We start from the raw sequence: 27709 nt of genomic DNA on the forward strand, positions 1-27709 counted from the left end.
GAGATGCCTTCTTGAATTGCTGCAGTCTGCTGCTTCCTTCTAATAAATATTTTTCTTGTTTAAGCAAGACTATCAAATTCAAGGGTAAAGCCAGAAGTAAAATTGCCATAAGAATTTAATATTAATCATCTTAACAAATATTGTACTTAGTATAAGCATGTTGTGCAAGATTTTATAAAGGCAATAAATCTAAAATCAACAGTGACATGACGTGCTATTAATGAGCACTGCACAAGTAATACATAGCATGACAACTAAAGACATACAAACTTTAAAATATTCTCATTTAAACTGAGGGTGGTGCTGCTGAATGGAGCACTGTCTTATTTTAGGCATTCATTGTTCCTAGGTCAGGCATAACACTTAGCGATTAAAACATTTTTACTTGACTTCACAAGGTGCCTCAGTCCTAACCTCAGAAGAATGTCCCCTTACTGCACTAGTGTTTGCAATAGTTGGGAGTCAGTCTGAGTGACATTGCCTGTCTGTGCAAAGTTAGGGTTGGCTTTGTACTGTAGACCCATCTAAAAACAGGATTGAACCTGCTCAATTTCACTTCACATTGTACTATTTCAACCCATCAGTCCAAACTGGAATGAGCCATGCTCCTTGTGGTCAGAAGTCAGTGACTAACCCAGTGCACGAGCTTATTCCAGGAATTTACAATCTCAACCTGTGTTGACTTTAGAAACCATTAACCCTATTCCTTGTAGTCCAACTGTATCAGCTTAGTAATGTAGTTCCTAGATTTCCATTTCTACACCGAAGTATCATGCTTTTCCTTTCCCAAATTGGTTTCCCCACATATGTAACCAACAACTTGCGTTTATATATTGCCTTTAGCATAGTACTTAGGAGCAGAAGTAGGCCATTTGGTCCTTCGAGCCTGCTCCATTATTCAGTAAGATCATGTAAAACGTCTCAAAATGTTTCATAGGAGCATAATTGGGCAAAGGCTGACACCAAGCTACATGAGATATTAGGACAGGTGACCAAAACTTGGTCAAAGAGATAGGTTGGGAGGTGGAGAGATTTGTAGAGGAAATGCCAGAGCTTTGGGCCTAGACAGGTGAAAGATGATTGCTAAAAGCTTCTGCAGTACGGATTCAGTCAGTGTTAGGTGAGTACAAACAAAACACACCACCTAGATTGTGGTATGATGGTGGAAGGTGATTATGCAGTTTACTGTGAGACTGAGACAGCCATGTGGTAACCAACACCCAGTGTTTGGTCCAATAGTCTGGAGACCTGATTAGAGGCTTGTTGCTGTTTGAGTGTTGAATTAGAAATAATGGGACTGGTTCTGCATCCAGAACAATTGTGTGGGATTTGTGCTGGATTTGTTCTTTTCAGTGCCCCTTTAGATGGGAGCATTGGAGTTTTCACAGGCAAATGGAACTCTTAGAAGCAATGTATGTGCTTTACCGATGTTTACAATATGTTTTAATGCTGGATTATTTATGATAGATTTTGTTCCTTTTTTAAAAACTATTTTTAGAAAGTTTTTGTGGTGTTTTTTTTTAAAACTCCTTTATGGTAAGTTTGTCTTAAAGATGACACAAATACAACATTCCATGGCTAAGGTGATACAAGATGTAAGAGTTCTTGCACAGGAAATCAGGCACCAGATCCTATCTGCAGACTTTGTAGTCTGCAATCAAGGATAACTGCCTTCATTTCCTCCCCGTCAGTTCAAAAGTAGTTATAGAACTTGGAAGGACATCTACAACTAAGTTGAAACTTAGGGCAGCACTGTCAGTGGCTGGCAAAATTGCCAGTGGCCTCAACTATTACTCCTATGGCATATTCCTGGACAGCATTCCTGGGGCTGATTAATTGCCTTGTGTGCTGATGCGAGTTGCCATTTTCCTGAGCCATGGATCTTGGTTAAGAGGTGAATTTACATGATAATCTTCTGGAGTGGGTTGTCCATCTGTTATAAATCCTGTCCATTTTTTATTTCATTGATTTCAGTGTTGAAGCACATCACACTACCTTCAGCTGTATCTCACTTTTAACTGCAACTTCTCATTTTCCTCAGTCTTGCTTTCTTCCTGCTATCTACAGGCCTTGTAATCCAAGCCTGGGATCTATCATTATTACTTGCTGATTTATTTCATTAATTGTATCCTTTTCATTCTTGGTGATGCCTTCCACCATGTGGATCATGGCTCATTATCTTGGTTTCTCAATTTAAAACAAGTCATACAGTGCAGTATGACACAGTGATGAAGCAGTAGAGGCTAAAAGGTAGCTATAGGTCCCACTTTCAAGACACAATTTAATTTGAAAACTTTTCCTACTTGATGTGTACATTGGCAGGTAATGTCCACATTGACTCCCCTTCTATTTCCAAAGCCTGTGTTATTTACCTTCCCATGCAATTCAATCTTTCAATTACAAATTTCTAGCTGTATGCCATAATTAAGTCCTTTCTAAGGTCAAATGTTCATATATGTGCTGTAATTTTCTAGGTTAGCGTTAATATATTGTTTGATTCAGCTTTCCATATAACTTGCGTTAGAAATAATTGAAGTGGATCAATTAGGATCATCTGAGTAAACAGCATTCTTCGTTGAGTGGTCCTCAGGCATTGGTTTTTTTATTGGCCTCACTTCTCTCTTTAAACCGAAGATTAAGTTCTTCAGTGAAGATGTTGCAACAGGATTTCTGAAAATGAACAAACAGCAAAAGAGAAAAACAAGACCAGTCATGAAAACATTTATCAAGATTGAGTCAATTCTGATAATGCTCTTTCAATTTTGTCACTTACACTGCTTAAGCTCCCAAGTCAGGAGTACGGCACAGCCTTTAAAACTAACCTGGGAAGCCCACCCCATTTACTGCGCTCATATAAAAGACTTCTACTGCTTCACCACCTGTCCTTGTGGCTTCTCAAAGTGGGATTGCCAATTTAAGGAAGTGTGTTTCTCAGATGTGAATCCAGTCTGAGATTAAGTCCAGAGCTTTCACCTCTGCAAAGACTGGCCCTGGATTGACAGCATGCTGAGTTTGGACCCTTTTCTGGGTGGGGAGGGAGGTGGGGGTGGAATTTACCACCCCTCTTTTTGCCCTCCTTGGGTTTTGGTTGAAGCATGGAAAAATAGAAGCAGGAGTAGGTCATTCGGCCCTTCAAGCCTGCTCTGCCATTCAATATGATCATGCTGATCCTCTATCTCAATGCCATACTACCGGTCTCTCCCCATACCCCTTGATGCCTTCAGCATCTAGAAATCTATCTATTTCGTCCTCAAACATATTCAGTAACTTGGCCTCCACAGCCCTCTGTGGTAGAGAATTCCACAGGTTCACCACCCTGTGAATGAAGAAGTCTCTCCTCATCTCAGTCCTAAATGACTTATCCCGTATCCTGAGATTGTTACCTCTTGTTCTAGATGCCCCAGCCAGAGGAAACATCATCCCTGCACCCAGTCTGTCCAGTCCTGTGAGAATTTTATGTTTCAGTGAGATACCCTCTCATTTTTCTAAACTCCAGTGAATACCAGTCTGGCTGGCCCAATCTCACTTCATATGACAATCCTGCCATCCCAGGAACTAGATTGGTGAACCTTTGCTGCACTCTCTCTATGGCAAGTGTATCCTTTCTTAGGTAAGGAGACCAAAACTGTACACAATACTCCAGTTGTGGTCTCACCAAGGTCCTGTATAGCTGCAGTAAGACATCCTTGCTCCTGTACTCAAGTCTTCTTGCAATGAAGGCCAGCATACCATTTGCCTTCTTAATTGCTTGCTGCACCTACATGCTTGCTTTCAGTGATTGGTGTACAAAGATGCCCAGGTCCCTTTGTACATCAACATTTTCCAATCTATCACCATTTAAATAATACTCTGCCATTCTGTTTTTCCTACCAAAATGGATAACTTCACGCTTATCCATGTCATACTGCATCTGCCATGTATTTGTCTACTCACTCAACTTGTCTAAATCACCTTGAAGCCTCTTAACATCCTCCTCACCACTCACATTCCCACCTAGTTTTGTATCATCAGCGAACTTGGAAATATTACATTTGGTTCCCTCATCCAAATCATTGATGTATATTGTGAATAGCTGGGGCCCAAGCACTGATCACTGTGGTACTCCACTAGTCACCGCCTGCCATTCTGAAAAAGACCCATTTATTCCTACTCTGTTTCCTGTCTGCTAACCAATTCTCAATCCATGCCAATATAATAGCCCCAATCCCATGTGCTTTAGTTTTGCACACCAACCTCTTAAGTAGGACTTTATCAAAAGCTTTCTAAAAATCCAACTACACCATATCCACTCGTTCTCCCTTATCTATTCTGCTAGTTACATCCTCAAAAAAACTCCAGTAGGTTTGTCAAACATGATTTCCCTTTCATAAATCTATGTTGACTTTGTCTAATCCCATTGATATTTTCTAAGTGTCCTGTTATCACAGCCTTTATAATAGACTCTAGCATTTTCCCTACCAGTGATGTTAGGCTGACCGGTTTAACTTGGAGAACGATGGTCTGGAAAAAGCCGAGCTTCCAGATGTCATTGCAGTTCTGGGAAAGGGCCCAGCTCTTATCAGGCCAGCCCCCTGCATGGACAACTGAAGCCCTTCTCCCCAAAGCAAGGCAGTGTATTGAAATCATTGTGTGACCTCATTATTTAGAGTGAAACTGAAGGGTGGAGAATTTGAGCTTGGAGAAATCTTTCACTAAAGTGCAAAAAAAAAAAGGGCATATCTGAAGATATTGCCTCAACTTCATTTCAGACAGTAGCCTTACCACCAGAAGACAGGAGGCTTTCACTCATTAACCTGAGCTCCAAACTCCAACCCTAGAAATGAATTCATAAGTGTCCAATCTCTACATATGGGGTCCCTATGTCAAACAAATTTCTCCAAGGGACTTACAAATACATTTTTTGTGACATTCTATTTTCATGAGGCTGGTGTTGTCTTGAGAATATCTCTATAGAGCAGAGGCCCATGGGAAGGAGGCTGCTAAATCCTCTAACATGTCACAGGCAACTTAAAGCATGTCATCAAGGGATGCATTCATATTCTACCATATTACCTTTCTCAGTGTTTTTATGCCCACTCCTGAAAGCAAAGGCTCTTTGCATGGGATATAGTCATTTCTGGTACCCAGCCAACTTCTAGGTACTTTGTGTGTGACTTCAGACTGTTGAGTGCCAGGTGGTGGAAGGAGCATCACAGCTGAGCTCAATTCTGTTCTTATCTCATTACACACACATACAATTTCTGGCAGGAATCAGTAGATTGGGCTCTGGTCTGGGAAATATGGCTGTGCTCCCCACCCCTCCCATGGCCCAGAGACACTCAGTCCAATTTAGTAACTGCATTGTGACCTTCACTAAAATCAGCTACAATCCAGAAACCGTCTATCTGACTGACTTTTGTTAAATAAAATGAGCGACCGAGAAGAGTAGGGAACAAAGAAACCAGTTGCACAGCAGCTGAATAAATTTGAGGATTAGGTCAAAATGTGGGAAATATAGAAAAATAATTTGGAGTAATGCAAAGTTGTGAAAGTTGAGAAGGGAAACTGTGGAAGTGTAAAATAAATGGGGAAAGTTTACAGGAAACAACACAGGAAAGGAATCAGAGATTTTACAGGAAAATGTAGCAATGCAGTGTGACGTGTGGAAAAGGCAGGATCTTAGGATGCACAGCTTGAAGGATAGAACTCAAGTTCCAGGGAGTGACGGCTTGTATAATAGGCAGGTCCATTTCACTTTTGTTAATGCACACAGTTCTGAATTCTGTACCACAGGAGAGGATATTCCAGAGTTGGAGGAGTACAAGGAAAAGTAAGTAAATTGAACTATGAGGCCGATTGTTTTCTTCTCTCCATTTTTCATTTGGAGACCTTTTTGTATTGTGTGTGGTAGGGTGTATGTGTGTCTGGGAGAGAGATGGTGCATATGTGTGAGTGAGTGTGTCAATGTAAGGGTGGGGATGTGTACTCAACAGAAAAAGTACGCATCAGAACATGAAAGAATGGGAATATGCAAGATTGTGAGAGACTGAGAGGGCACATGCATGAGAAAGTGTGCGTGCATGTTGGAACAAGATGGATCAATAGTAAATGTTTCCCTCTGCAAAATGTATAGCTTCAGTTACCTCCCTGCAGCTGGCTCTGGAATATGGGGCTGAGGCACCATGGGATAAGTTGTTGGAACTTTGCCGCCTTATTTACTTTGCTGCATGATGTAGAGCAATTAGGAAGAGGAGGAGAAAACAACTTGGTAGATTGGAGGGAAGAGTTACCAGAATACTTACATCTTGATCAGCCTTTTTCCTTGATTTAATGGCCAACTCAATGCAGGCGATGATCAAGCCCAGTGATAATCCAATTGCTAGAAAGAGGAAGGTGCCTCCAATTTGGTTTAGTTTCAGTGGACTCCATTCTGCTGCGTTTTCATCACTACATGAAGATTTCCAATATTTAGCTTTCAACTGCTGGAGGCTTCCAGACTCCTCAAGCTCCATAATGGCAAGAGTTAAATTGTCTCTGAGTGGATCACCTGGGGCCAAAAACAAAGCAAAAAATGACTTACCCCTGATACGCAATTGATGGTCAAACTGTGGATGTGTGAAAATAGGGAATATGAGATTAGGGAGGGAAAGACATGGAATATTGACTAGGCAGGAGCCTGTATACAGCATCACCATGAATGACCCCAGGGAGTTCCAAAATGCATCACAGCCAACAAAAGTACTCTTTATGAACTACAGTTGGGATGTAAAGACTCTCAAGAAATACCCAAAAGGGGACCTGTCTATCCATCTTAAATAAATCAATGGGTTTAGCAAAAACGTTGCAACTTACCGAGGCGAGTAGCAATTCCATATCCCCTTACAGCTGCGAAGTCTGAGACCCTCATTAAGTTGCAGTGCTCTGCAACAGCCAGGTCTATTGTCGAGGATTCACCAATTAGAGCATAATTGGAGCCAAGCACCCGTTGCACCCCTTCTGCCATTGTACGAACCAAGACGGAATCACTTCTACTGTTCATTGTTTCATAGATTTTAGCGTAGGCTGGAATTTTTGAGTGCTGACATAATATCAAAGAAAGAAGCATTCATTTTAATAAATACATTCATTAACAGAAGGCTAATTAGAAATAGGATAAATACTAAACTATCAGCAATTCAGACCTCTACACCCATCTTTTGTTTCTATTGTTGCGTTTTCTTTTGCCTTGTACCATTACCCTTTTTACCTTTTAATCACTCCCTGCTCTCCACCCTGGTGCAGATCTTCCTATATGTTCTTTCCTTCCCTTTCCCCTTTTTCCACTTCCAGTTTTGATGAAAGGTCATTAACCTGAATTGTTAACTCTGTTTTCTTTCTCAACTGGTATTGTCTGGCCTGCCGTGTATTTTCCAGCATTTCTTGCTTTTATTTCTGATTTCCAGCATCCGCAGTATTGTGAAAGGAATATAGGTTTTGGTGACTCGAATCTTCTTCACTTGTTGGCAGTAAAGGTGGATTTCACAGTTGCATTATGAGACTCTAATTATGGGTAATTAAGTTAGACTTTATTAATTGATAGCTAAGCTGACTTCACTCCTCGTCAGCCAAACATTCTTTATTGATGGTTACTAAGCTGCTTTTCACTGATTAGCTATCAGGGTTTTTTTCTAATCGTTAAGCTATTGGGCTTCAACGGTCCTTAATGTTTTACATTCTGTGTGGGCATCACTGGCAAGGCTGGCATTTATTGTCCATCCCTAGTTACCCTGAGAAGATGTGGACCTTCTTCTCAAACCTCTGGTTGGCTTGCTTGGTCACTTAAGAGGGCAAGTAAGTGTCAACCACATTGGTGTGGGACTGGAGTTACGTACAAAAATGGCAAATTTCTTTCCCTAAAGTACATTAATGAAGCAAATGGCTTTTTATGACTCCTGACAGTTTCTGGGTTACTTTTACTGAAACCAATTTTTTATTTCCAGATATTTTTAGAAATTGAATTCAAATTCCTAAACCATCACGTTGGAATTTGAATTCACATAATTGTCAGACTGTGTGCCTGGATTATTGGTGGAGTATCATAACTGTTACAGTACCATATCCATAAGTTTTGGTTGGTACCCAAATTATCTTCCTCCCTAAACTTTTCCAGGTTGCTACTACTCACTGTTGAAAGTCTCCTCAAAGCCTATCTTTGTATGCTTTGGGTCATCGGTCTGAACTCTCTTACTGCTCAATGCTCATGCCTCCTCAGTGAAGTGCCCCGAGAGGTGAGATGCTACACATGTATAGGCTATAATATGGAAACCTGTCCAATTGAGTATGAGACCCCTATTACTGATGAAGAAAAGGCTCTCCTCGGTTGAAAACTTACTGACTTTCTCGTATCGTGATAAGAGCTAGGTTGAGAAAATACAATGCTGACACTGGACAGAAGCCATACCTTGAAGAATGCAAATGTTGAGCCACCGTACACTGTGCCATACTCAATTTCACGTTGTTTTGCAAGGTCGTTGAAGGATTTGATGAGTGGTCTCTGAGGCTCTGAGCTCAATGAGGCTGCAAAAAAGGTTATGTACGCTACCAGGAAAATTATGACGAACAGCCACCAGATTGTCCCAATGACACGTGTGGATACAGCTCTGGGGTGTGGCCCCACACCTATTGGAATACAACAAGGATATTGTTTTCACAGAATGTACAGCCCAGAAACAGGCCATATAGCCCAACTTGCCTATACTTCTGTTTACGCTCTGCATGAGCCTTCTTCCATTCTATTTCAGATCACCCAATCAGCATATCCTTCTATTTCTTTCTCCCCCTTGCTTACCTAGCTTCCCCTTGGAAGTATCTATGCTTTTCAGCTCACTTATACCGTGGTATTAGCTTCCATATTCTCTGGGTAAAGAAATTCCTCCTGAATTTTTTATCAAATTTATTAGTGACAATCTTATATTTATTCTAATTTTGGATTCTCATAAGTGGAAACATTTCTACATGTACATTACCAAATTGCTTCATAAATATAAACTTAGATCACCCCTTGTCCTCATTTCTAAAGGAAAAGACCCCAGCCAATTCAGTCATTCCTGATAGTTATAACCTCTCAGCTCTGGTATCATCCTTCAAAATAGTTCTTACACTTTCTCCAGCACCTTATCATTTTTGTATTATGGAAGCCAGAGCTGTGCACTGTACCTCCACCTCCAAAAATTCTATCATCCTCTCCTGAAAGCATTGAACATACAAATTAGAAATGGGTGTAGGCCAGTTGGCCTCTCAAGCCTGCTCCTCCATTCAGTATGATCGTGGCTGATCTGATTGTAGCCTCAACTCCATATTCTCATTTACCCCTGATAACTTTTGACTCCCTTGTTAGTGAAGAATCTATCTACCTCTACCTTAAGCATATTCGATGATCCTGCCTCCACCATTCCCTTGGGAAAGAGAGTTCCAAAGACTCACGACCCTCTGAGACAAAATTTCTCCTCATTTCCATCTTAAATGGGAGATCCCTTATTTTTAAACTGTGTCCCAATTTCTAGTCTCTCCACAAGATTTCCTTTTCAGCATCCACTCTGTCAAGATCTCTCAGAATTTTGTTTCAATAAGATACCTCTCATTCTTCTAAACTCCAATGGATACAGGCCCAGCTTATCCAACCTTTCCTCCCATGCCAGGTATCAGTCTAGTGAACTTCCTCTGAACTGCTAATGCATTTATATCCGTTCTTAAATAAGGCAATCAAAACAGTACACAGTATTCCAGATGTGGTCTCACTAATGCCCAGTACAATTGTAACTACTTTTATATTCCATTCCCTTTGCAATAAGTGATAACATTCCATTTGCCTTCCTAATCACTTGATGTACCTGCATATTAACTTTTCCTGATTCATATATCAGGACACCCAGATCCCTCTGTACCTCAGAATTCTGCAATCTCTTTCCATTTAAATATTATGCTGCTTTTCTATTCTTCCTGATAGTGGACAAGTTCACATTTTCCCACATTATATTCCATCTGCCAAATTTTTGCCCACTCAATTAACCTATATATATCCCTTTGCAGACTCCTTATGCACTTTCCTTCCTATCTTTGTGGCATCAGTAAATTTGACAACCATATTTTTGGTCCCTTCATTCAATTCATTGATATAAATCTTAAATAGTTGAGGCTGCATCACTGATCCCTGTGGCACTCCACTTGTCACATTTTGCAGACTTAAAAATGTTCCATATAAGACTACTCTGTTTCCTGTTAGCTAATCCTCTATCCATGCTCACACGATACCCACTACACCGTGAGCTCTTATTTTGTGTAGTAAGATTTGACTTGGGTTAATTTGGCTGGGATACAACTCCATGGTTATCAGCCATCCTCTGGTGCCTCACCAAAATGTCTTCATAAACCCAGACAGGCTATTCCACCTGAAGGAATTGAAGACAAATTTTGACCTGGTTAGGAAATCGGCTGAACAGCAAGAGACAAAGATGAACAATAATGGGCAGGCAATCTAATTGGCAGGATATGACTCGTGGTGTCCCACAGTGATCTGTATTGGAGTCTCAACTATTCCGCATATTTATTAACAACTTAGATGATGGATAAAAACATAACTAAGTTACTGAGGAAATAATGATATACTGCATTGTGATCAGTGTGGATTGGGCATTTTACTATGCTAAATACACCATATAAGTTTAGGTTGTTGTAGATGGATGTAAAAGATTGCAGAAATGTTAATAGATTAAATGAATGAGCAAAACTGGCAAATAGATTTGTAGGCAACCTAAAAATTATAGTTGAGTACTTTTCTAAATGGTGAAAAACTAGGAATTGTTGGGGCTCCGAAGAGACTGAGGGGCCCATGAACATAGATCATTAAAATATCATGGACAGATACGTAAAATATTCAAACGGACTAATGAAAATCTGGGCTTTATACCTAGAAAATTATAATACAAGGGGGTACAATTGTGCTGCAGCTATACAAAGATCTGGTTACTAATTCTAGACACTATATGTTTGGAAGGATTTTTGGAATTGAAGAGAGGGCAGCATAGATTGACCAGAATGATACCTAGACTCCAAGCATTAAGGTATAAGAAGAGATTACATAAACTAAGGCTATATTCCCTGGAAATTAGTATATTAAGGGATTATTTGATTGACAATTTCATAATATTAAGGGGAACCCATAGGGTGGATAGCAACCATTTCTGCTGACTGAGGGATATGGGAGTGGTTGATGTTGCCTAAAAATTAGAACTGGATTTTTCAGGAGTGAAGTTAGGAAACACTTTTACTTTTTACCACATGAAAGGTGGTAAAAATTTGGAAAACTCTTCCACAAATGTTGATAGATGCTAGCCAGGTAAATTGTTAATTTTTAAATCTGAGATTGATTTTTGTTAACCAAAGGTATTACGGGACATGGAGTTAGGTTCAGATGAGCCATGATCTCATTGAATGACAGGACAGGCTTATGGTACTACATAGCCTAATTCTGTTCCTATAATACATCAGCTGTGAGTCAGTGGCAGCACTCGTGCCCCTGAATGAGCAGGTTTTGTGTTCAAGTTTAACTGTAGGTACTTGAGCACATGATCTAGGTCTACACTTTAGTACAGTATTGAGAGAACACTACACTGCCGTATGGGCATTTCTGAGGGAAAGCTGCACTGTCAAATGAACAGTACTGAGGAAGTGTTGCACTGTCACAAGAGCAATGCAGAGGGAATGCTGCACTGTCGAAGACCACTATTACTGCTGAAGGACATGTTTGCTTAGGTCGGTATCTATAGTACTTTTCCTGATTATTCTCTCCTGAATCCGGTAAGAGCAGGGGCCAGTGAAAGCTCCAGAGGCTTGAGGCACAGAAATTGAGGGAATTTTGGGTTATTGCACAGTTTCATATCACTTGTCTTGCTGAGCAGACATAAAGGTGAGTTGGAAGGTTAGCACTACCTGGCCTTTTACCTCTTGGCAAAAATCAGATCCTGGAAAATATGACCATTTGCAGGACAGAACCCAGGTTCATTAAAGCCCATTAAAGCAGTTGCTGACCCTCAGTGCTTAAAGACCCTTTACCTTGTAAAGTGAGAGCTCCAACTCCAAACCAGAAGCTATCAAGCAGAGAGAAACGGCTGTTTTCAACTTCAGGCTCACTCCATTCATTGGGGCTCAGTCTGCATGATAATAGTCACATCACATGCATATTGTCAAATAATACCATACAACAAATCTCTGTGACAATAATATTTTGCCACCTCCTATTTTTACAACCCTAACTTTTAATGAGCAAATTTACTTTCATGTACCTAACCCATGCTGCCCATGTCCTGAGACTGTTTGAAGAAACTGTACAGAGGGAGCTTTACTTTATATCTAACCCTGTGCTGCACCTGTGAAAGTCACAAACAGTTGCTGTACCAACTAAATTCCAGCCAGTGGCACAGTTGAGCTGCTGGAAGCTTCTGTTCTCTGTAGTACCACAAGAGGGGATAAGTGGTAGAGCAGTTCTGTGGCACTGCGTACAGTTGGGGTAATGCTGCCTCTGTTCTGTCTGCAAGATGTCTTAACCCCAACCTGTTACGTACACCCCACATTATGTGACCTTTCCCTTTCCTGTGTGGACCATCATTATGACCTTCCTTAACAAAGTTGGCAAAGCTGACAATTGCCCTGTTATGGGTAAGTTTGCATTTTTGAATCAATGCACTGGCTTGAAAAGATCCAAACAACTCAGAAATTACTTGACATTTCATCCCATGAGGCATTTGATATATTTGAGCCTGTGTCCCAGAGGTGATACAGCAGCGTCTACTTTGCCAACCATTACGTCACATCACTCCCTCGTCACTCCCAACATCCTTCTGTGCCGTAAATGTTTCTATAATTTTACCTTCCTCTGGGCAATCTGAACATGATAGATGGTTCATAGGAATAACTGTTGATATGGCATCTTTCTGTGCCAGCTAGGAAATGTAAGTTGGGTTTGAAAGAGGAGATAAAATGGAAAATATAAAGTTGAGGTGCAAAAAAGATTTCCTTACTTTCTTCCTTTCACACTTCCTTTATTTTTCTCCTCCTTTCTCCTTTCTTTCCTTCCCTTCTTCATTTCCTTCCTTTTCTTCATCAACAGGAATCCGGTTTTACTGGTGCTAAATTTCACTGAACTAAATCTGATAAACATTTAAAGAATACCTTGCTGCGAGGAACAGGCAGAAGCAGGTCAACACATAGGCGATGAAAAGCCCGAGCCAGGTATCAACCGAGAATGGGCTCAGGAAGTGGAAAAGATTGGCACCCTGGGAGTTGAAGTCCTTACGCATCAGGATGCTGATCCCCACAGACATGAATGGACGGGTGAAGCCAAATGCCTTCTCACGCTCCCTGGTGATGGTCAGTGGAGCGATGGCTATATCTGCTTCCTGCCAAGAGTCAACCAGAGGAGGTCAAAGTTACTTTGTTTCTCACCTGCTCATTCTCTTTGACAGCAGTAGGTTTGGAGTTATACAAAACCTTTGAACATTGTGGGGAAAAAAGATGCCCCCCTTACCATCCTGGCCAATCCCATAGATTTCAGCAGGAAATGATCAGGAGCAGGACCTTTTAAAGGAAGTGGCTGCAGAGATTGGTCGAAATATTCTAGAACTCACTGGATTTCAGGAGGGTCCCAGTGGATTGGAAAACCGCTAATGTGATGCCCCTGTTCAAGAAGAGAGGGAGACAAAAGGCAGGGAACTATAGGCCAGTCAGCCTAACATCTGTCATTGGGAACGTGCTAGAGTCCATTATTAAGGAAGATATAAAACATTTAGGAAAGCTTGACACAAGACAGGCAAAATGGTTTTGTGAAAGGGAAATCATGTTTGGAAAATTTGCTAGAGTTCTTTGAGGCTATAACAAGCAGAGTTCATTAGGGGAACTGGTAGATGTAGTGTATTTGGATTTCCAGAAGGATTTTGATAAGGTGCCACATAAAAGGTTATGACACAAGATAGGAGCTCACGGTATTGAGGGTAATCTAATAGCATAGATTGAGCATTGGTTAACACAGAAGACAGAGAGTTGGGATTAATGGGTCTTTTTCAGGTTGGAAAGATGTAACTAGTGGAGTGCCACAATGATCAGTCCTTGGGCCTCAATTATTTACTATCTATATTAATGACTTGGAGGAGGGGGCAGACTGTAATGTATCCAAATTTGCTGACGATATAAAAATAGGTGGGAAGGCATGTTGTGATGAGGACATAAGGAATCTGCAAGGGGCTATAGATAGGTTGAGTGAGTGGGCAAAAACTTGGCAGATGGAGTTTAATGTAGAAAAGTGTGAGGTCATGCACTTTGGTAGGAAGAATCAAAAGGCAGACTATTATTTAAATGGGGAGAGAATCCAAAAAAAGTGCAACATAATGGGATCTGGGTGTTCTTGTGCATGAAACACAAAAAGTCAGCATGCAGTTGCAGCAAGTAATTAAGAAGGCAAATGGGATTTTGGCCTGTATTGCCAGAGGTTGGAGTTTAAAAATAGAGAAGTCTTGTTACAACTGCGCCTGGAGTACTGTGTACAGTTTTGGTCCCCGTATTTAAGACGGATATACTGGCATTGGAAGCAGTTCGAAAGAGATTCACTAGGCTGATTCCTGGAATGAAGGGATTGACTTATCAAGAATGGCGAAACAGGTTAAGCCTTTATTCATTACAGTTTAGAAGAATGAGGGGTGATCCTATTGAAATGTACAAGAATCTGAGGGGGTAGATGCTGAGAAGATGTTTCCACAAATGGGGGCATCTCGAACTAGGGGACAGAGCTACAGAATAAGGGGGGACATTCATTTAAAACTGAGATGCGAAGGAATTTCTTCTGAGGGTAGCGAATATCTGGAATTCTCTACCCCAGAGAGTTGTGGAGGCTAGATCACAAAGTATTTAAAGAGGAGGTAGATAGATTTTCAGGAGTTGAGGACTATGAGGAGCTGGCATGAAACAAGACTTGAGGCCTGGGGCAGCCTTGAGGGGCCAAATGGCCTACTCCAGCTATTTCTTGTGTTCTTATGTTCATTGCCTGATCTTCCCCTTTATTAAGCCAGAGGCATTGGCAACAATTATAGAAGCTGTGTGCAGGTTAGGCAAGATCTTTTGGTAACTAAAGGCCTTGTTGCCTCACCCAAAGCATAAGGAGTTGTGCCATCAGTTCTGTGACTTTCGGGCACCCCTCTGCATTCATTGTTCATGGCGCTTATGGTTGCCAACCCTTCTGGATTGGTCTGGTGTCTTGAGGAATTGAAGATTAATCTCCAGCACGGTGCTATGTGAATAGGGCCAGGCCATTTAAGACTGAGATGAGGAGGAATTTCTTCATTCAGAGGGTGGTGAATCTTTGGAATTCTCTAACCAGAGGGCTGTTGAAACTCAATCATTAAGCATGTTCAAGACAGAAATCAATAGATTTCTGGATACTAATAACCTTAAGGGAATGGGGATAGCTTGGGAAAGTGGCATTGAGGTAGTTGATCAGCTATGATCTAATTGAATGGTGGAGCAGGATCGACAGGATGAAAAGCCTATTCCTGCTCTTATGTTCCTATGTGTTCTACCTGGAGAAAAATCATCAGGAAATTCAAAAAATTTTTTTGGTCATTTTCTTTGAACATGTCTCTTTACCAGATTAAAAATATTGAAAACGAGGGGGTAAAGGCTATCTGACTAATCGTCAAGCATCATATAATTTGACAATGTGTCTTTTTGCTTTACAATTGGTGTAGGAAGGCAGTACTAAACAAATTGGATGTGTTGGCCGTCTAATGGCTGGACTAGGAGGCAAGTTATGTGATGAAACCTCCAGGAATACATTTAATCATAATTGGCAACCCTACTGGCACTATCTGCTGCCCCCAAAACAGTGTGGCATTACATTTTGTAGCACTATCTCCTTCTTTCACTGCCTTTACCAATTTCAGTATATGGGCTGTTTTATTGAAACTTACCATGAATCAGTACAGATAACTGTGTCTCCTTCACAACCTGATAGATGTGTCTGCTTTACTAGTGCTGCTTAGATGAAGCAAATTTCCTTGCTATCCTTGATTTCATTAAGGGCAGGAGCCGAGACCACATATAATGCTTCTAACTAAAATCATGAATCTGGCACTTCATCACTCAGGCCAGATTGAAAACTTGGCAACCTAGATGTGGGAAGTGCATTATGGGCATCATGCCAACTTTTGCCGTTCTGCCATTGACTTCTGGAGCCCCAATCACCACAATCCACTCGCGTCAACCCACAGGTTAGGAAGGTCAACCTACCTGTCAACTAAACAGGGCACAGTAGCACAGTGATTATGTCCCTGGACTAGTAATCCAGAAGCCTAGGCTCATAATTTACTCAAGAAGAAGGCCCACCACCGCTTCAGGCAGCGAAGAATAGCCAATGAATATCACCCACATCCAAAAATGAAACTTTAAAAGCTTACTTCTGACATCAATTCCCCCAGCATTCCGGTCCATCTGCCATTTTCCAATTTGCTTCCATAGAAACCGTCCTTCACAAGCTTGATTTCATAGCGGAATTTGAACCTTTCTGCAAATAATTGGAGCAGGTCGATGCAGAATCCTTCTAAACCTCCTGTAGGTTTGGCCATGATAAATGGGCTTTGCTTTTGAATGAAAACATCAAGAAAACTCCATTAGTGTGTTAACTGAACCAATCCTACCAATGAAATTTGCTATACAAATGCAAGTCTTTTCTTTCTTGTCTGTGTGAATAGCATCCAATCAGCAATTATTTGATTGAATGTTTGAACATTTTAATTAGTCTCATCCGTTCTGGTTACCTAATTGCTGCATTCAGGGCTTTGTACATGTTAACCTCACAACACAAATCAACGTTAAATGTACTTTGGAAGGTAATCTTATTAAAATTTGTCTGGAAGGAAGCATATATTTTCTAAACTGGAATCTTTCGGGTACCGAAGAGACCTGAAAATATTCTGTAAGAACATACTGAAGCGAGAGGTGCAAGTTTTGCTTAAAAGAGCAAGACTTGCATTTCTGTAGTACCATTCACAACTTCAGGATGCCCCAGAGCCCTTCACAGCTTCTTGAGTAGTTTTGAAGTGTAGTGACAGTTTTAAATGTGGCAGACAATTTTCCCAAAGCAATCTCCCACAACCAACAATGTGATAATAACCAGACCCTCTGCTTTAGTGATGTCAGCAGAGGGATAAATGTTAACCAGGACTATTATTGGGTGTGGGATCTTTTACAGCCACCTGGCAGCAATGCTTTAATGACTCATCCACTGTTATTGGGTGTGGGATCTTTTACAGCCACCAGACAGCTTTGCTTTAATGACTCATCCATAAGTCAGCACCTCCAAAAGTGCAGCACTCCTTCAGCACTGCTTCAGCCTAGATTGAGCTCATAGTCTTAAGATAAAAAGCAAAACCTAATGACAGCCCTGAAAGCTAAGAAATAAACTGAGTTGCATTATTATGACATAGTGTGCTAGTACTGGACTAGTACAGATGATGCCAATTTTTCCAAGGAAATGGTGACATTGACATGAAGACCTAGAATTTCCTGTCATTCAAAAAGTCCAACGTGAGAGCAGTGCATCTGCAAGAAGAACAATCCATCTCAGAACTGATGGGATGAAAGTTTTATTTCTTTTTTAGCGTCTTGAAGTACCTTTGGGTCTATTTCACCCAAGTTTCTAGTGGAAAATCCCATCATTTAACATTAAGCTGACTCAGCAAAACTACTTTCATTCCCCATATCAGCCTTCTTTCTGACCTGTACAAGCAAGATTGCCAATTTAGTGGCAGTTTGGTGCTGTAAGTCCATGGTCATTAAGAGCTGGCCAAAGTAATTTCACACAGGAGCCTTACTTTGGCAGAGCAGATCATCTTCCATCAATCATGGGCTAGATTTGAACCTAGAAGTAAAATGTTCCTTTCTAATTTGTCTCGATGCTCAGTCCATGATAATGACTATAGCTTTTCTATTCTAAAGCAGAATTGTTAAGGAAGAAGCTGATGTATTAATCCGGTGGGAAAAGTTCCTGTGTATAATGTTCAGTACTGGAAATTTATTTTCAAGGGCAATGATTGCTGTGGTTTATATGTTCATGTTGTGTGTGTAACAATGTGCACTTAAAGGAAACATTACCATAATGGTGGTGACGATCAGTGTCTGCTCTGAAAGCTGCCTCTTTTCTCTGCCCTGCATCAGCTGAAAGATAAGAAAAACAGACTATTTGTTGCAGATTCTTGATTAGCAAGTGGGATCATTCCCTTTTGTTGAAGAACATATGAAAATTGCTAATTTTTTCAGGGTATGTGGATGGACAGGAGGGGAAAATATTTAATTTTGGTGATATAGAGTCTCATCCATTAAAGTTCTCACCATTGGGTTTTTCCAGCTCTCCTGGTTGAGAGAGAACATGGGTAATTGCCCAGAGCTCCTTGTGCTAACATTGTTCTGCTGTGTGGGAAGCTAGAGGAAGAATTCCATCTCTCTGGCTTTCTCCTTCCAATGGGGTTGTGAACACCCCTGGATTATTCCCCCTCAGTTTATCTGAGATGAGGAATTTGCCTTGTAGGCAAATTGCATGGAAAAATTCCAGTAATCATCTCACAGCATAATGTAAACTAAGTCACTTGCTGTACAGTATTTTACAAATTGTGTTTCATAGTTTGTGTATTAATGTACAAAAAGTTACTTAAATATTTAAATTACAAATGAATATTGCATATTCTTATAATGAGGGGAGGCGGTGGCGTAATATTGTCACTGGATGAGTAATCCAGAGACCCGGGATAATGCTCTGGGGACCCAGGTTCAAATCCCACTATAGTGGATGGTGGAATTTTAATTCAATCGATAAAAATCTGGAATTAAAAAGTCTAGTGATGACCATGTACCTATTGTCGATTGTCATTTAAAAAAAAAACCCATCTGGTTCACTAATATCTTTTAGGGAAGGAAACCTGCTGTCCTTACCTGGCCTGGCCTGCATGTGACTCCAGACCCATAGCAATGTGGTTGTCTCTTAACCGTCCTCTCTTCTCTGCCACTCAGTTCAAGGGCAGTTAGGGATGGGCAACAAACACTGGCCCTACCAGCAATGCCCACATCTCATGAAAGAATAAATATTTTTAAAAATTACATGGCATGCGCTAACTGAAAGGATGGTGGAAGCAGATTCAATACTAACTTTCAGAGGAAATTGAATAAATTGTTGAAGTGGAGAAAATCACAGAGCTTTGTGGAAAGAACGTCCAGTCCAGGAACACCTTGATTTTAACGTTCTCGGCCTTGTTTTCAAATCCCTTCATGACCTCGCCCCTTCCTTATCTCTGTAACCTCATTCAGCCCTACACCCCCCCTGAGATCTTTGCGCTCCTTCAATTTTAGCCTCTTGCACAGCCCCACGATTTTAATCTTTCCACCATTAGTGCCCATGCCTTCAGCCACCAAGGTCCTCAGATCTGGAATTCAGCTCTCGCTCTCTCCCTCTCTCTCTCTCTCTACTCTCTTTCTTTCTCTCTCTCTACTCTTACCTCTCTCTCTCTCCTCCTTTAAGATGCTCCTCCTTGAACGAGCTCTTTGTCACCTATTCTAATATCTTCTGTGGTTTGATGTAGAACTTTTTTGATAGCCCTCTTGTGAAGCTCCTTGTGGTGTTTTACTACTTCAAAGGTGCTGTATAAATAGAACTTGTTGTTTATAAAACCAAGAATCCCATATGCTTCACTCAATTTTATAACTATGCCCTGTCTTCCATTATGTATTTCTGTAAATCCTGAAGACTTTCTGCTTTTCTTTTACACTGTTCAGTTATATATGTACATGTCCTCTCCTATCCTTATTCATCCTCTCCAAATCTATCATTTTACATTTCTCCAAATTGAATTTCATATTTATATCTAGATCTACAAATTTGGCCATGTACTCCTGAGATCACTTATAGCCCTCTCCTCAATTAACTACATTTCCTTTTTATGAGGCATCTACAATTCTTGGTAATGTGCCAAGTCCAAGTCATTTTAAAGTTATGTACATAGAGAATATATCTTTCCAGAGAGAGTATTTAGTTATGGGCAGAATATATGAATGTAGACAAGCTATTTATACACAGAATATTTCTACATGGAGGGAAAATTTTATATATTGGCTATATTTATATTGGGAATATTTATCCAAACATGGGTTATTTATCGATACAGGGAATATTTATATATTGGGAATATACATAGGGAATAATTATTTATATTGAAATATTTATAATATATTATATATATATAAGAAATATTAAAGAAGTCCACTGGCCATGTGAGTGTGAAAGGGTACGCTAACCTCTCGAGGGATGTCATGATCCTCCACAGCACCTACAAAAAGAAAAGGGACCCAATCTTAGGCTGGCATCAAAGCAACAAAAATGCCCGAAATATTATCTAAAATTGAATATTGAAGAACTTATTTTTCACAGACATAAAACACCCAAAGCAATCTTTTTTCCTCCTAGGCTGCAAATCAAGTCGAACTGCAGTTCTATGAATGCCTACTGCTCTCTGGTACCTCATCCAGCTGACCAGTCAAGACAGAGGTTGAGCAAGCTGTTTGACCATGGTAGCATCGCAGTCAAGTTTAATCTCAAGCCTCACTGGCCACATGTGCATGGTCGTTGGGGAATTTGTGGTGGTTTGTGGTGGTGTGGGGGACTTTGAGACAGTTAGGGTAGGGGCTCCCACATTTTACTAGATGACACAACTAGTAAAACAGCAAAATAGTATTCTGGTTTCATTTTACTATTCAGCAGGAGGCATTGGTTAGCAATTAGCGCCAATTGTTCTATCCTCCTACCCACAACCTCATTCTTAGCTCAAGAGGCACTGAGTTCAATTGTAGGGCCCTGTAGCTCTGCTGAACAGAAATCAGTGCAGACTGAGAATCAAACCTACAACCCGTTGATCTGTATGGCTTAGGGATCAACACTGTTCTAACTGAAGAACAAGAAAATGCCAGTTCCCCAGGAACAAAATCACAGGACTGAGTGGCTTAGAATCTTAGAGCACAGAAGGAGTTCATTTGACCCATCTTTTCTGTACCAACTTTTTGAAAAAGCTATCCAATTAGTTCCAAATAGCCTTGCTTATTTCTCCTTTTCAAATATTTATCCAATTCCTTCTTGAAGTTACTATTGAATCTGCTTTCACTGCCCCTTCAGGCAGTGCATTCCAGATCATGACAACTTGCTGCATAAAAATATTTCTCCTCAACTCCCCATCTGGTCCTTTTTCCAATTATCTTAAATCTGTGTTCCCTGGCTGCAAAAGAACATACAAAAATGACAAACAGGGAAAGACCACTTGTCCATCCAGCCTACAGTCATGATGCCCCCTACATCATGTTCTCCACACTCCCAATGCGCTCAGAACCATGTAATCTCCAGGGCTGGGGATTTCTGGGACTTAGGTTGCAAACCAGATTGTGGCCTTCTCTGTAGATTTATTAGATAATACTGTTCAGTTTTAATTTTCACCTCCGACTCTCACCAGTGGAAACAATTTCTCCTCTTTTATCCTGTCAAACCCGCTTCATGATTCTATTTTGAAACGTAACATCAGAAAATGCGCTCCTTAAGAAAAAAACGATGATGCATCCCACTATTTTGCACTAAGAGAGGAATTTCACCCATATTCCGACAGCCTTTACCTAATGAGGCATGACCCCTCACCTCTCTACATCTCCTGCATTAGAAGGTGAATAAAATGCTATCACCTCTCAGCCCTGTGACTCTGTGGGAGGTTGGAAGACTTGTCCTAAATGATCTCTTGTGTGTTTTGTATTTTATTCAAGAAGTCCCCAGTGGCACTCTTCACACACTCTCGCTCTCCATCTCTCATTCTGTCCCTCTCCCACTTCTGAATCTTGACAATGAAACTGATAAAAGCTCAGACTAAACAAGAGAGGCCTTTCACTCCATTCCAAAAAGGAACTTTACAATTGAATGAAGAGCAGAAAGGAAGCCAACATGCTGGGACTCTGAACCATTAATAATCATTCAAAACAAAAAAGACTTGTATTTAAAAAGGATCCCAGCTTTCAATTGCTTCACTACTGTCTAAATCAGATTGAGCCCAGAAACTCACTGAGGCCATCTTTATTTTCATTAATTTCACTCAGAGATAGACTGAAGGATAAAGAGCTCCTGAGGGGACGGGATGGGGGTGAGGGTTGCATCTGGTTTCAGATCAGATAGATAATGAAAGCATGCCCATTGACATGTGCCCAAGCTCAGGAAGATGATGAGCATGGAAAGCCCTCAACGGAATGAGCTGCAAGGGTGAAATATAAGAAAATATAACAACCCTACTGCATGTTTTGTAACAAATTTTCCAACTTTCCTTTCCTGAAGGTGCTTTGAGGGTTATTGGCCACCTGCTGATACCACATCCACATGTGGTCACCCTTCACATGGGAAGCCTATTCCACTACATCACAGCTGAATACACTCTCACCATTACCTTACTGCCCATGTGCACACAATTTCCAGGATGTTTGGAAAGGTCAAACATGGGCTTTATTACAACCCCTTCCTCACCCCCTCAGGCCTATGGGCATTGAGAAGAATAGCAGCCACCTTGAAGAAAAGAACTTGCATTTATATAGTGCCTTTCATTACCTCAGAAAATCCTGAAGTGTTTTACAACGAATTAAGTATTTTTGAAGTGGTCACTTTTGTATAATGAGAAACCCAGCAGCCAATTTGTGCACAGCAACCTTCCACAAACAGTAATGTGATAATGACCAGATGCTCTGTTTTCAGTGATGTTTGCTGGAAAATAAATATTGATCAGGATATCCCTGAATCAGAAAATTGTGTGTTGAAGTCCTGCTCCAGAGACTTGAGCACAAAGTCCGGATTGACACTTATAGTGCAACACCGACGGAGCATTGCAATATCAGAGGTGCAGTCTTTAAGCTGAAAAGTTAAACTGAGCCTTCTCAGGTTTACAGATCTCACAGCACTATTTGAAAAAGGATAGTGGAGTTCCCCTACTGTTCTGACCAATATTTATCCCTCAATCAACAACACTAAAAAAAGGATTATCAGGTCATTATCTGACTGCCGTTGTGGGAGCTTGCTGTGCACAAATTGGCTGTTGTGCTTCCTGCATTACAACAGTGAGTACACTTGGAAAGCACTTCGTTAGCTGTAAAGGGCTTTGGGACATTCTGAGCTTATGAAGGGCGCTATAGAAATGCAAGTTATTCTATTTCAAAACTTAAACCTTTCTGTTTAACTATTTTGATTTCAGTAACCTGCAAATTGCACTATTTCACCTGCATACCTGTCCTCGTGGTGGTGAAGGACAGCAGTACAGTCACAGAGAGCAATAACTTCATACCATTCCTCATAGTGATCGACCTGGAATAAGACAAATACAACAGTAAAGAGGCACTGAGCCAGGACTGGGAACAGCTTTGAGTTAGGTGGAAAACAGGACAAAGCCTTTGCTTTCAGACTGACATGAAGAATTGGCACTATCTTGACAAACACTATACCAATTGCCACCCTCCAATACATCTCATCCATTTCCAATTAGCAGAAAGGGATATGTAACTCACGAGCAGAAAAATAGAGTTTGGTTCCTAAATTTTTGTACAGTTGAATGGTATAGGCTGCTGTGAATTGAGTTGCCTGATACAGATTCACTGCTGGAAGAACAGCAGGGACTGATGTTGTTATGTTGCTAGATCAGGTAACCCAGAGGCCTGGAATAATAATTCATTCCTATCACAGCTTTTGAGAGTTTGAAATCAGTTTAATAAAGCAACCATCAGTAAAAGTGGCCATGGAGCTGTTAGATTGTTGTAAAAATTCTTCTGGTTCACTCATATCCTTTACCAGGTCTGAATTAAATATTAACAAAAACAAAAATACCTGGAAAAACTCAGCAGGTCTTGCAGCATTGGCGGAGAGGAGCACTGTTGACATTTCGAGTCCGCATGACTCTTCAACAGAACTAATTAAAAATAGAGAAGGGGTGAAATAATATGAGCTGGTTTGGGGTGGGGGGGTGGTGGGGGCGCGGGGTTGGGACAAGAAAAGCTAGGTAGAGGGCCAGTGATAGGTGGAGATAACCAAAAGATGTCACAGACAAAAGGACAAAGAGGTGTTGAAGGTGGTGATATTATCTAAAGGAATGTGCTAATTAAGGAGAAAGCAAGACAAACAAGGTACAGATAGCCCTAGTGGGGGTGGGATGGGGTGAAGGAATCGAAAAAGGCTAAAAGGTAGAGATAAAACAATGGCTGGAAATACATTTTAAAATAATGGAAATAGGTGGGAAAAGAAATATCTATATAAATTATTGGAAAAAACAAAAAGGCGGGGGGGGCGGAAATCGGAAAGGGAGTGGGGATGGAGGAGAGAGTTCATGATCTAAATTTGTTGAACTCAATATTCAGTCCGGAAGGCTGTACAGTGCCTAGTCGGAAGATGAGGTGCTGTTCCTCCAGTTTGCGTTGAGCTTCACTGGAACAATGCAGCAAGCCAAGGATGGACATGTGGGCATGAGAGCAGGGTGGAGTGTTGAAATGGCAAGCGACAGGGAGGTCTGGGTCATGCTTGCGGACAGACTGAAGGTGTTCTGCAAAGTGGTCACCCAGTCTGTGTTTGGTCTCTCCAATGTAAAGGAAACCGCAGTGGGAGCAACAAATGCAGTAGACTAAGTTGAGGGAAGTGCAACTGCATTCGTTGCAGTGAAGATCAACGCAAACTGGAGGAACAGCCCTCATCATCCGACTAGGCACTTTACAGCCTTCCAGACTGAATATTGAGTTCAACAACTTTAGATCATGAACGCTCTCCTCCATCCCCACCCCCTTTCCGATTTTCCCCCGCCTTTTTGTTTTTTCCAATAATTTACATAGATTTTTCTTTTCCCACCTATTTCCATTAATTTTAAGTGTATTTCCATCCATTGTTTTATCTCTACCTTTTAGCCTATTTCGATTCCTTCACCCCACACCACCCCCACTCGGGCTTTCTATACGTTGCTCGTCCTGCTTTCTACCCTTAATTAGCACATTCCTTTAGATAATATCTCCATCTTCAACACCTCTTTGTCCTTTTGTCTGTGACATCTTTTGGTTATTTCCACCTATCACCGGCCCTCTACCTAGCTCTTTTTGTCCCACCCACACCCCCCTTAAACCAGTTTATATTTCACCCCTTCTCTACTTTTAATTAGTTCTGTTGAACAGTCATGCAGACTCGAAACGTTAACCGTGCTCCTCTCCGCCGATGCTGCCAGACCTGCTGAGTTTTTCCAGGTATTTTTGTTTTTGTTTTGGATTTCCAGCATCCGCAGTTCTTTGTTTTTATTTCTGAATTAAATATTGCTCTAATCCCATTTTCTTCTATTTAATAAATATTGCCAAATTTGCAAATTTTAACTTATTGTACATTTAGATTTATGGCAAATTTAGTTTAACAAATTTAGCTTTACATTTGCTACACTTGGCTGTGACTCAGAAGCATTCTTGCTTCTGAGTCAGAAAGTTGTGGGCTCAAACCCCATTCCAGAAACTTGAGCATATAAATCTAGGCTGGCACTTCAGTGCAATACTGAGGGAGTGCTGCACTGTTGGAGGTGCTGTCTTTCAGATGAGATGTCACAGTTAAACTGAGCCCTTGTCTGGTCTTTCAGGTGGATGTAAGTAATCCCATAGAACTGTTTTGAAGGGGAGTTGAGTTCTTCCTGGTAAACTGGGAAACATTTATCCCTCAACCAACATTACTAAAGCAAATGATCTTACAATCTTACAGGATGTAAAAAGGCCAGTCCGCTCATCTTGTGTGTTCTGGCAGTTAACTAGTTTATTAAATTAGTTCCATGCCTCCCCTTTAAGGCAGTGGATTCCAGATCTTAATAACTTGCTCTGTAAAGAAAATTCTCCTTACTTCCCCTCGTGGAATCGTGCTGTGCATAATTTGGCTGCTGCATTTCTCCGCAATACAGCAGCTAGTGCACTTCATTGGCTGTGAAAAGCTTTGGGATGCTCAGAGGTCATGAAAGGTGCTATATAAATGCAAGCTCTTTCTTTTCTGTGTATCCTGAGGTACCCCTCAAGCACAATACCTGCTGCATCAAACAATTGGCAATCTCAGTGCCAATGTTTCCTGACCTCTAATGTTTTGGAAGTTTAGGTGAGCTTATGCATTCCTGTTTCTCAGATATGTGCTGCTCCCAGATCAAACGCTGTGAGGAAAGCACCAACCCTAAGATCAAATGGGGGTCAATTTTAACCTAACTCTCATATTGGTATTGGGTGGGTTTTACACCCCTGCCCAATATTGAATGAAAAGTAAAATCGGCCAGATGTTTCAAGTCAGCTTTGTACCTGTTCGCATGGGTGGGTTAGGGTTGCCCACATTGCATGCCTGCCTCTTCACCCCTTCCCTCCGATGCAGAGCGAGATGGCAAACTCATTGTGTGGGTCAAGAGTGAAAAGATTAACCCAGAAGCTGCCACACTGCAACATTTAACTTCTGACACATCTTTCTGCTGTAATCCAGCACTTGATTTGCACGTATGATCTTGCAGTAGAGTTACAAAGATATTAGAAGAGTGCAGCCGAGTTAATTTTAAAAAGTCCCTAGAAGCATTGAAAAGCAGAACTCAGCTGATCCCAATTGTTTTGAGAGCTCTAGGGATTCAGATTTTATTGCTTAAAAATGCAAGCTTAGAGCCAGATCTCCTTGCTACAAAACTGCTCTCCAATTTTCAGTGAGAGTTAAGAGGCAATAAAGAAGAAAAGAGGGGGTTGACAAGCGTAGAGTGTGGATCTTGATCTCCCTCGGTTCTGCTGTACTTCAGCCCAATGATCAAAGCCAGGAGAGAGAGGGGGAGAACCTCCTTATCGTGTGCCCTGAACACTTTTTTTAAATAAAAGATAATTCAACCTTCCACATTTTCCCAGCTCCTATAGATCCCCCAAGATCAGTAACAAAAACTTACTCAGTTATAGATGTGATGTTGAAAAGAAAGAACTGCAGAGTTCCTTACTTCAGTCAACACATTTCATACAAGGATCAGCGTTAAGAATTACTTTTCTCTCCTTTTCTGTCCCTGTGTAAGCAGTCCAACATACGAATAGTTAGGATCAGCTGAGATGCAAATGAAGAGTGCTTGGGAGGGAGGGTTTGGGATGACTGGGAGGAGCCAGTTTAGGAACCTTTAGCAGCTGGAGGCGTGTTGATATTTGGAGCTCTAAATGTTAAATTAGTTTGAGAGCTATCTGTAGAAAGCTAAACTGACTAGTGATAGACCCCAACTCCTTATTTTCCTTTTTCCAAAGCTGGTAAATGACCAGACCCACACCCACGATCTATGAGAGAGAAGCAAAGTGTATTGCCATGGCAAGTGTCTCAATTTCTGCATGCAGTCTTCTCTAGTCGCATAGCAGCAAGTTTAGTCAATGCAAAACTGAAGGACGCTGACTATGTACCTCAAAAGAAATTCAAACAAGTTAGGAGAGAGCAGAAAGACAGAAGATTTCTTCTGAATGACTCACTAGTTCCCCATTTGGATTCTGTTTGTGCAACATATAGAGGATTATGTATGGTTGCATATGCCTATATCCTGGTGTCAGCTGTGACTTAGTTGCACTTTCACCTCTGGATCAGAAGGTTGTGGGAGACCTGAGCCCA

At 41.0% G+C, this 27709-nt stretch overlaps 1 protein-coding gene across 1 annotated transcript; it reads right to left on the reverse strand.

The window, feature by feature from the left end:
* Positions 1–1785: 1785 nt before the first annotated feature.
* On the reverse strand, positions 1786–27134 carry LOC121287904 (probable glutamate receptor). Its single transcript, XM_041205942.1, has 11 exons — positions 27018–27134; positions 23343–23419; positions 20344–20375; positions 18154–18216; positions 16458–16640; positions 13186–13412; positions 12070–12167; positions 8420–8637; positions 6832–7057; positions 6282–6526; positions 1786–2670 (listed from the first exon to the last, which is right to left on the reverse strand). Exons 2-11 carry the CDS (start codon positions 23407–23409, stop codon positions 2587–2589), a joined length of 1443 nt encoding a protein of 480 aa, XP_041061876.1. The 5' UTR covers positions 23410–23419; positions 27018–27134; the 3' UTR covers positions 1786–2586.
* Between the last annotated feature and the right edge of the window lie 575 nt (positions 27135–27709).

Source organism: Carcharodon carcharias, chromosome 15 (assembly GCF_017639515.1).
Source record: "Carcharodon carcharias isolate sCarCar2 chromosome 15, sCarCar2.pri, whole genome shotgun sequence".
Classification (NCBI taxonomy): Eukaryota; Metazoa; Chordata; class Chondrichthyes; order Lamniformes; family Lamnidae; genus Carcharodon; species Carcharodon carcharias.

Coding starts and splice junctions, on each gene's coding strand:
- LOC121287904 (XM_041205942.1), bottom strand. CDS start 23,409: ATGAGGAATGGTATGAAGTTATTGCTCTCTGTGACTGTACTGCTGTCC. Junction 7,058..8,419: donor CAACATTTGCATTCTTCAAG/GTATGGCTTCTG, acceptor ATATTATGTCAG/CACTCAAAAATTCCAGCCTA. Junction 6,527..6,831: donor TGGAATTGCTACTCGCCTCG/GTAAGTTGCAAC, acceptor TTTTGGCCCCAG/GTGATCCACTCAGAGACAAT.